The sequence below is a fragment of the Fukomys damarensis genome, unplaced genomic scaffold (assembly GCF_012274545.1).
Source record: "Fukomys damarensis isolate Sample0158 unplaced genomic scaffold, DMR_v1.0_HiC HiC_scaffold_16, whole genome shotgun sequence".
Taxonomy (NCBI): domain Eukaryota; kingdom Metazoa; phylum Chordata; class Mammalia; order Rodentia; family Bathyergidae; genus Fukomys; species Fukomys damarensis.
In genome coordinates this window covers 12,849,158-12,859,442 of record NW_022900928.1, presented here as the reverse complement: position 1 = coordinate 12,859,442, position 10,285 = coordinate 12,849,158, and the positions used below count along the sequence as shown (strand labels likewise).

Genomic DNA, 10,285 nt, shown 5'->3' with positions numbered 1-10,285 from the left:
GTGACAGTTGAGGACGGGTCAGCCTGTGTTCTTCTGTACATGACACCTTTTTTAACCATGTAAGGGGAAAAACGAGGTTGGATCAGTGAAACAACAAAAATATATTTAGCTCCAGGTAGGCTAAGAAATGTGGGGGCTGGGGAGGTAAAATGTATGAACACACAATTACGCTGCCATTTGTGATGTGAATTTTGCTTTTAAACTGTCGTGGAAGTGGTCAGATTTAATCACTGAATGAGCACTTGAGCATTTGGCTCAGCAAGTCACAACCACTTTCTTAATTACTAAGGGGATGGATATTTAAGGGCTGCAGCCAGAGATTTTAACTAAAGAGTTATGGAGATTTAATTTGGCTTTTGGTCGAGTCGTGTGAGTTTTGTATCCCAATGTGGTGAGGCAGCCGTGTGATTCTGGCATCTCTGGCAGGAAGACTGTCAAATTCCAGTTCATCCTGGGCAATTTAGCTACTTAGTGGTAACTTATCTCAAGAACCAAACCAAACCAAAACAAGGGGGGTTTGTGGGCAGATGTAGCTCAATAGGAAGATTCTGAGTTTAATCCCTAGTCGCGGGTGGAGAATAATTTGAATTTTCTTAAGTGATGTGAGTTTATCAGGCCAATTGCCAGTGAGAGGCAGCTCTGGAACTCATTTACCAGGACCGTCCTCGGTACTGTAGTGCCCCCTACCCCATCCAGCTGACGACCCAGATTTGAAGTCCCCGGGGATCACTTCCGGATGTCACGAGGCCGCAGCTGCCCACTCAGAGCCCAGCGTGTGGTGACTCGTCCTTTCATTGGATGCTTCCAGCCCATCCCTGGGGTTGGCCGGCAGTTTTCTTGTGTCTTAATTGGGGACCAGTTGAAAGTTTCCTCTGTCATGGCACCGCTGAGGGATCCGAAGAGTTAGAAAGCGCAGATGGCCCCTAGGAAACTTCTGCCTGCGCGCTTGGGTTTTCAGCCCACTCTGTCCCTCTGCGGCCACGCCGGTCTCTCAGCTTTGGGCTGGGCGGATCTGGGGGAACCGGCATCTGTGGGAGCATGGCCGAGGGGTCCGCAGCCCCCCGGGGACGGTGGTGCTGCTGCTGCTGCTGTGCGCGGCTGCTGCTCTTGTGCGTGGTGCTGGCGACCGCAGGTAGGAGCGTGAGGGGCCGGAAGGGGACAGGGACGGGGCGGCTTCCTTAACGTCAGCCAACGGCGCGTCCACCCGCAGCCCCGCTAGGAAGCGGCCGCCTCGCGGATTCCGACTTCACGGATTGCGGGTTGGGGTTGTGGCTCAGGCTCCGGGCACTTTGCCTAGCGTGCGTGAGGCCCTGAGTTCACCCCCAGTAAGGGGTGGGGATGAGGGGAGAAATCCAGCCCTGCTTTCTCCCCTCGGGAAGGAAAATCAAGTCGGATCTCCTAGCCCCCAACTCCCCACTCCCATCCAGCACCACGCCCGCCATCACCCCTCTGTTCTGCACTCCCACTCCGCCCCCACTCCCCTCTCTTGTACCCCTCCTGCTCAGGCTGAGCCAGCACCCACCTCCCAGCCCTGACCCAACCTCTGCTCCTGTGCCCACCCAATCAGTCTCCGCTCTCTACGCCCACCATTGCAGCTCCTGCCTTCACCCACCATCATCCTCCACCCCATTTCCTACCCACCCCACAACACCCCACCTTAGCCCTGATAAAGTAGAGAACATGCGGATACTGGCCCAGCGAGACAAAAGCGAGATGAAGTCACCTCTTTTCCTATTGCACCCCTCTCCCCTCTATTCCTTACCATAAAAAACCCTTAAATCAGGACACAGTGAGATGGCGATGTGGGGCAGAAGGGCCCCCTCTGTGTCCTCTATGCAAGCTTTGGATAGACCCCTTTTTCCCCCCAAAACAAATGGCCCCCTAGGTTTGGTTAGCAGGGAGCAGGCCTGAGCATGGCACCTCAGTGGTGCCACATTTTCAAACAGGAAACTCAAGGGCTGGGGACTTGGCTCAGCCTTCCTCAAAAGCGCAAGGTCCTGAGTTAGATCCCTGGTACCAAAACAGGAAGCTCAGAGGCTAAGTACTGCAAAGAGATGTTTAAACTCACTACTAACTAGAAGGAAGGAAATTGATATTGGGAAATGGGGGGAAAAACCGCTCAAATGGGAAAGGGAACAAGGGAGGAAGGGGGGTAAAGACAGGGAGAAAGAAAGGAAGGAAAGGACAGGAAAAAGTGAGTAAAAGAAGGGAAAAATGGAAACAAAGCTTCTGTACATAGGGAGGGGAGGGGGCTTGAGGGGGAGGGAGAAATGGAATACAATTTTTAAAAGGGGATCAAATCAACAATGAGAAATTCCTTAGACGGGCCCAAGCGGGCTTGTGATGGGGTTGGTGTGGGAGGGGGTGAGAGTCCAGGAAGCCACGTGTGTGCCTGTGGGTGGGTGCCTGGGAAACAGGTAGGGATGCTCGCCTTGGAGAACTGGGCAGCAGCTACCGCCAGCGGACCAGCTGCGCACGCAGATATGTGGTAGGAGCTTGAAGGCATGGTGGTAAAAAGGGAAATAAAGCAACCCCTATAGCATGTACCCAAAGCAACATATGTACTGTGTGCATACACCTACCACTCCCATAAGCTTGGGAAACAAGTTCTACAGAGGAAAAGAATTGGACACATTAAAGACCTTAGAATGGTTGCCTGAGGAGAGGAGGAGATAGAAATAAAAAGAACAGATGCTATTTCAATACATTTATAGTAAACAACATGAAAATAAAGTGGAGGAAAAACTCCCTTTATAGTAGCATCAAAAAGAATAAAATGTTTACGAACAAATTTAACGAAAGAAACACAGAGCACACATAGTTGTGCAACTCATAATGATGTTTTGGTCAATGGTGAATTGCATGGGATTGCGGTCCTGTAAGATTATAATAGAGATTGCTGGGTGTGGTGGCACTCACTGTCATCCCAGCTCTCAGGAGGCTGAGGCAGGAGGATCGCTGCAAGTTGGGAGAACTACATAGTGAGTTCATGGCCAGCCCTACACCTGGTAACAAAGCCATTTGTAAACTTGTAATGCAGTACAGTATGCATGTGGATATAAACAAAACTACTGTGCTGCAAACTGTGTAAAAGCCCAGCACATGCAATTGTGTGATCATTGAGAATAAATGACACTTAGTGATTTATGTATTTTCTATGATGTGATTTTTAATCATTTTAGAGTGTTCTTTTTGTACAGCATTTTTAAAAAGGTGTCCTGTAAAATGCGCTGTAGATAGTAGCTCTGTAGACAGTCTCCATGTCTCTTGCTCTCATCAAGAAGCCACGGTAAGTGTTTGACCCATCCATTTAGGTTTGTGTGAAGTTCACTTGTTCATATTCACACAATGATGAAACTGGATAATGACCGCTCTCATGCCCCTGTCATTTAGTGACCCATGGCAATACTCTGTTTTGTTTTGTTTTTTGAGACAGCGTCTCACTATGTAGTTGAGACTGACCTGGAACTCACTATGTAGCCCAGGATGGTCTTGAACTCACAGCGATCCTCCTGCCTCAGCCTCCCAAGTGCTGGGATTACAGGTGTGTGCCACCACTCCTGGTTAAACTCGGGTTCTTGTGCTTGTGAGGTTCTTTTTGTTATTTTGCAACAAGTGTCTCCCTAAGGTAAGTTGCCCAGGCTGTGCTCAAACTTGTGATCCTCCTGCCTCAGCCTCCCAGAGTGCTAAGATTACAGACATGTGAAACCACACCTAGCTCCTCTTTTTCTTGGAGGGGCACTGGGAATTAAATACAGGGTTCCTAAATGCTAGGAAGTCACTCTACTACTGAAGTGACACCCCCCGCCTGAAGGATAAATTTATAGTCATCCTCTGCCTGAGAACCTTGGACTAGATGCCCAGTCTGTCCAGCCAGAGGCTTCTTAGTTTTCTTGGTTATGTCCTTCTGTCATCCCTTGTCCCTCTTCGAGCTGCGGGATGTTGACCAGAGCCTGGGCTATAGAGCAGATGGTCAGGATTGAGCCACAGTACAGAAACCAAGGAGAGGGATAAGGTCAGCTCTCCCCTGACATTGAGGGCTCCTGGGCCTAAAGGGAAAGGAACCAAAGACAGAGTTCGGACAGCACACACAAGTGTGAGCAATGTTACCCCAGCACTCTGGGAAGCTGAAAACCCTCCAGACTTAAAACATAAGAAACAATAGAGGAACAGGGTTTATATAGCAAATTGTAGACCTATTTCTGTGAGGGTCAGGCTGAAAGCTTGCTCTGCATGCTGGGTGGGCAAATAAGGGGCCCAGATCCCTCCCTTCCTGATCTTAGCCACTTCAGGATGTACCCCTTCCTCTTCAAAATGACAACGATACCCTTGAAATGTCAGGAGTCTCCAGACAGACAGTGTGCTAGCCAGGGAGGACACCACTAGACAGCCAGGAATGACACAAGCCCAGTACTCTGAAACGTGTAAAGCATTGTTAACAGAAATTTAAGAAGATCTGAATAAATGCACAGAAAATGTCCTATCTCCTGTCAGGCTGCCATAGCAAACTCCACAGATTGGATGTCTTAAACAGATTCGTTTCTCACTGCTCTGAAGGCTGAGAAGCCTGAGGTGAAGGTGCCTGCTGATTGAGTCTGTGGTGAGGGCCCCTTCCTGGTTTGCAGGACACCTCTTGCTGTGTCTCACGTCAGAGTGGGAGATCTTTCTGCATCTCCTGTTCCTGGGCACTAATCCGGTGCAGGGGGCTCTACCCTTAGGACCTACTCCCTTCCCAGAGGCCCTGCCTCCAAACACCATCCCTTTGGGAATTAGGCCTCAATAGATAAGTTTTGGGAGGACAAGAACATTGAGTCCATAGCACATGCCACAAAAGTGTTCATAGATGGAATTGTTAACCTCATCAAGATGGCGGTACTCCCAGATTAACCAACAGATTCAGTGCAGTTCCTGTCAGTCTCAGCTGGTCACTTGGTAGAAATTGATAAGCTGATTCTGAGGTTCGTATGGAATTACAAGGGACCCCAACAGCCAAAGTAATCTTGACAAAGAACAAAGGGGGATCTTATGGGGATGCAGGAAGGCTGTGAACTAAGAGCCTGTGTACTGAGTCCTCTCCCACTTAGCCCAAGAGGAATTTATTACGTAATTGTGGGAGAAAGTACCAAGGATCCCCGTAACGGAGTTGTGTTGTTTTCACAGGTTCTCTGTCAGTGGAGATGCCAGGAAGGTCTCAGATAGCATACGTGAATGGCAATGTGACACTCTCCTGCCAAGTCCCTGGCTGCCCCAGCCTGGACACCAGGATTATGGGTGTTACCTGGTATCGGAAGGATCTGGTGTCTGAAGCAGAAGTCAAGGTGTTTGAGCTTTATGGAGATCAGCAAAATGCATTCCGATGTGGGGCCATGGTGTCTGCACAGAGGCTGAAGAGGGGTGACGCCTCCCTCCAGCTGCCTGGGGTCGGGCTGGGGGATGCAGGCGAATACCGGTGTGAGCTGACGGTCACCCCTCAGAAGGCAAAAGGATGGGTCTTGTTGGAAGTTCTCGGTAAATACCTGAGGGCAGTGCCCTGCAGTCGCCATGGTGCTGGTTCTTGGGTGGGGATGCATTTGGGTTGGTGTGTGGGTCTAACCCAGATGTGGGCTCCCTTCCTGGGCTTCGACAAACACTTTGATGAAAACCTTGAGCCAGTTATGGGTCACTGTAAAGTGCAATGCCCTTTTCTCTCAGCAGAGGTAACAGTGTCTACCTCAGAGGATCATAGGGAGGACTGTGTGAAGAGTGCAGGCAAAATACTCAGCACAGTCCATTAAATGACTGCTGTGGTAGCTGTATAATTCACCTCTGTGTGAGCCTCGCTGAATAAGAACCCGAACCCATGTTGGGGACTGGGAGAGGAGAGAAGAGCTGGACTCTGGCTGGACAGATCTGAATCCTATCCCAGCTTTTTGCTTCCAAATGGGAGCCAGTCATTTAATACGTTGGAATCTGAATCCTCTCATGTGCACAGTGGGCTGATAACTCCTACCTGCCTCATGAAAAGATGTATAAATCCACATGTGGTGGCACATGCCTTTAATTCCAGCTACTCAGGAGTCTGAGCCAGGAGGATTCCAAGTTTGAGGGCACACTGGGCAAATTAATTAGGCCCTCTTTCAAAATAAAGCAAAATTTTAAAACGCTGGCGATATTAGACTCTCAGTGGTAGAGTCCTTGCTTAGCATGCTTGTGCCTATGGGTTCATTCCACAGCGAGTGCCGGGAGGAGCACAGTGTGCAAACGTCTAGGTGATCTCTGGTCGTAAGGTAGATAGGCTCCCAGGCACGACTTACACCATCCCCCAAATACTGCTTTGAGCTCCTCTTGTCTCTATCGTAATAGAATCTGATAATATGTGGATGAACTCTGGCTACAGTGGTTTGCTACAGCTGCCATAAGATAATATCACGGACTGTGTGGCTTAAGAGCGGCTGTTTATTTTCTTACAATTCTATAGAGTAGAAATCAGAGATCAGGGTGTCAGTGGGGCTCATTTCTTCTGAGGCCTCTCTCCTTGGCCATGTTCTCTATTTCACATGGGTTTTTCTCCCTCCCTCCCTTCTCTCCTTTCTTTTTTGAGATAAGGTCTCAATACATAACTCAGGTGAGTCCCAAACTCTCAGCAATCCTTCTGCCTCAGCCTCCTGAGTGCTGGGATTATAGGCGGGTGCTACCACATCTGGCTTGATTTTTCTTCTTTGTCTGTGTCCTAATTCCCTTTTCCTATCAGGACACCAGTTTCAGTGGATTAAGACCTGCCCTGTCATCTCATTTTAATTTATTAGCTCTTTGCACACTCGATGTCCAAATAGTCTCATTCAGAAATAGTAGTAGGAACCCTGGGGGACATGTAGATTTTAGGGAAATGTAAAGGAGAGCCCATAACAGGAGAGTAGCAGTTTGAACCCCCCATCAATGTGGATTTTTCATACATATTAATATCGAGAGTGCAGAGGTGTAGTAGTTAGAGTTCATTTATTCTTCAGTTTACAGAAATCCAGAAATAACAGTGGCTTTTTTAAAAAGTCAATAGACTTACAAGATAGCCGAGAGGGTTCTCGTATTACTCCCACCACTGCGCTCCATTTACCCTGTCATTCATAGCACAGCTGATTAAATTAATGTATCCATATTGATAGGTTATTGTTCTGTAAAGTCCATTGTTTATTGAGGGCTTTTAGCTTTTACTTAATATCCTTTTTCTGTACCAAGATTCCATCTAGAATACTGCATTTCTTTTAGGAGTTTTTAATTTTAATAAGTTGCCACTGACCAACTTTGTCTTTCATGCTTCATGTTCTGGAGTTGTATTTAATAACTTTGTGTTTCTGGCACTGCTGGTGTTAAACCTAGCGCCTCATGCATGCTGCGCTTTGCACTATCACTGACCTACATACCCAGCCTTCCCATTGTGTTTAAAAGCATGTCACCGAATTCAAGGCCACCTGGATTTTCTCCTATGGAAACTCCTGGAAGTTTTTTTTATCAAATTGGTGATCTGCTAGTTTCTACCCATCCTCCAGAAAGTCCCAGCCTGTTCTGATAACTCAGCAGGACTTCAGCTTATCGCTTGGCATAGTTGCAGCATTATCTGTGCCTCAGAGTCTATATGTTTGAAAAGAGAGGAGGCCCATGTCTTCTGTCTTGCCTGGCTATGGTAAAAGAGATGCTGATATGTAGAAGAAGTAGAAGCCAGTGAGCATGAAGGGAGAAGAAAAGGATAATTAGAGCTGAGGCCAACTCTATGACTTCTCTTCCCTGGCAGCTAAGCCAGACAGCACAGTGTTTCTGGAGAAAACCAAAGTGAGCGGTAAAGGCAGACATCTTGTGTGTCAGTCAAGCGGGTTCTACCCGGAAGCCATTAACATAACGTGGGAGAAGTGGACCCAGAAGGTTCCCCAGCACCAAGTGATTTCCAAGGACATCTGTACTGGTCCCACCATCAAGAATAAGGATGGTGTATTTAGCATCACCAGCTACTTGAAACTCAATGCCTCTCTGGAAGACAATGGGACCATCTACCAGTGTGTGGTGGAGCACCCATCCTTGAGCATCTCCCAGAAGGTGAACTTCACACTGCTTGTGATAGGTAAGTCTTCTTGCTCTTCATCTTGGTTCCTGGGCAGTATAAGGTCTTTGCTAGTGTTTTGATGGGGGAAAAGGGTAAGCTTGGGCTAAGGGAACAAGCTGGGGTCCGGCCCAGCTCAGCCCCAGAAGCAACAGTCTGAGTTCAGTCCCTGTTCTGGGCAAATGGTGTGGTAGGTGGAAAGGGGTGAAATAATCATTAGGTGGAAACAGGGCTGCGTATGGGCTCATGGCAACCTCAGGGTGCCTGATAGTTCATGTGGCTTGGAGTGGGAGTCCTGTCAGCTGCCAGGGAAATGAGGAAATGGCTGTGTGGGCCAAAGGCCGGCACCCCTTCTAGTCAGGTTCCAAGTCCACCCTAAACTTTTCTGGTAGAGCCAAATCGGGAGTCACTTATAGGCTCTGGCCCAAGACAAGGAGGCCCTACTCATGATCCTACAGAAGCCCACTATTCTCCACACACATTGCAGACCCTTATCATAGCACAACTGCATGCAGAGCTTTCTCTTGCTGGGGCTTTGGGGCTGGCTCATTCCCAGGTTGCCCTGCTGTGATCTTGTGCAGGAGATGACCCTGTTAGTCAAAAGTGTGTTCTTGAACTGCGAGAGAACTAAGGGAGGCAATGGCCAATGAGGAGCCCTGGGAGATGTGGTCAGGATGAGCCAGATGGGGCTGTGGATGATCCTAGAAGGAGAAAAGAACTGTTCTTGAAACGAGGGCTGGGCCGTGTGTGGGGCATGGAGAGCGAGCATGGAGCCCATTGTGTGCCTGGTAGGAGGGCTTTGAGCGGTGTGGATGTAAGTGATGAGAGATGGTGTGGTCAGGAAGCTGGGAAGATGTCTGGCGTGCGTGTGTAGTGTGTGGTGTTTAGTACTGTGATTTTTAGACAAATGCTCAGAGCACTGATGTGGGAGATGTGTGATAGGAATGGTGATACTGAGACCTGTCGCTTGGGGTTGGTGGTTGGATCTCTCTTTCTCTCTCTCTATTTTTTTTGGTTTTTTGGTTTTTTGACACAGGGTCTCACTATGTAGTTGAGACTGACCTGGAACTCACTACGTAGCCCAGGCTGTTCTCGAATTTACAACGATCCTCCTGCCTCAGCCTCCTGAGTGCTGGAACTACAAGTATGTGCCACCACACCCGGCTGGTGGTTGAATCTCTTGACAGGAAAATGACGTGAAGCTTACATGTGCTAGCAGCAGCTGTTCTGTTTGTGGTGTCAGGTTTCTTCTTACTGTTCTCTTGTTCTTTGCAGAAGCTGAGAAGATATGTCACACTTGGATCCTTTTTTTTTCTTGTTTTGGACTGATTTTAATGCTTTTTTTATTTTTGTGTATTTGGAGAAGGTAAGGGGCTCTGAAAGAAAGTGAAGTCCTTTGTTTTAGACTTTACTCCAAGAGCTCAGCAGCATGGTCTGAGTGGGGTCAGGGAGTTGAGAGGGTCGGTGCTGGGGTGTTGTAAGTGTGGGGTTGGTTCTTCCTGATGTGGTGTTGAGGAAGAACTTAGCTGTGGGGCCACCACGTGTTGGCTTATGACTCTGGGGCGAGGCACCAGTCTCCATACAATACAAGCATCGCTGTGGATTGAACGTGACCACATGGGCTCTGACCAGGGCTTTGCGCTACATGTGGGCCATGTTCTCAGACACACAGCAACCACAGCTGAAAGAGGGGAATTCCTTCCCACTGTTGTTCATGTTTACTCCAAACCTAGTGGGATAACTCACCACCTATGGAGAGCGCAGCCATGTTAACCTGTGATTCACTCGAGCGGTGTGGACATGCCGTCGCCCATAGCAACGGGCTAGTTCAGCTGGTGGTCTGATCTGTTGCCTAGCAACTGTAACGGTTTTCTTCTGGAATGTGTGGGCGGTACTCTCGCTCCCGGGAGAGCATAAAAGGATGAGGTTCTGTAATAAATAAAGCAAATAACATGAGAAGAAAAGTGCCTCCCGTCTCTCTGTCCTCGTCCTTTCAGGTTTAGGACCTGCTGGCAGGATCCTGACGTCGTGACAAGTGGCACCCGAACAGGGACCTGAAAGTAGATGAGGATATGTAATCCCGGACCCAGATCGAAGGCAGCGACGATGCTCCGGAGGACTGACCGCTGCGCCTGATCCTCGCAGTAAGTCTACCGTTCACTTCATGAATCCCGGACCCAGGTCGAAGGCAGCGACGGTGCTCCGGAGGCAGGTAAA

The 10,285-nt window shown here is 48.7% G+C and overlaps 1 protein-coding gene across 1 annotated transcript; it reads left to right on the top strand.

The window, feature by feature from the left end:
• The first annotated feature begins 3,515 nt into the window (after positions 1–3,515).
• On the top strand, positions 3,516–10,060 carry LOC104856045 (natural cytotoxicity triggering receptor 3 ligand 1-like). Its single transcript, XM_010615158.1, has 4 exons — positions 3,516–3,544; positions 5,161–5,508; positions 7,766–8,089; positions 9,344–10,060. The coding sequence occupies exons 2-4, from the start codon at positions 5,178–5,180 to the stop codon at positions 9,436–9,438; spliced, it is 750 nt and encodes a 249-aa protein (XP_010613460.1). The 5' UTR covers positions 3,516–3,544; positions 5,161–5,177; the 3' UTR covers positions 9,439–10,060.
• The last annotated feature ends 225 nt before the right edge of the window (positions 10,061–10,285 follow it).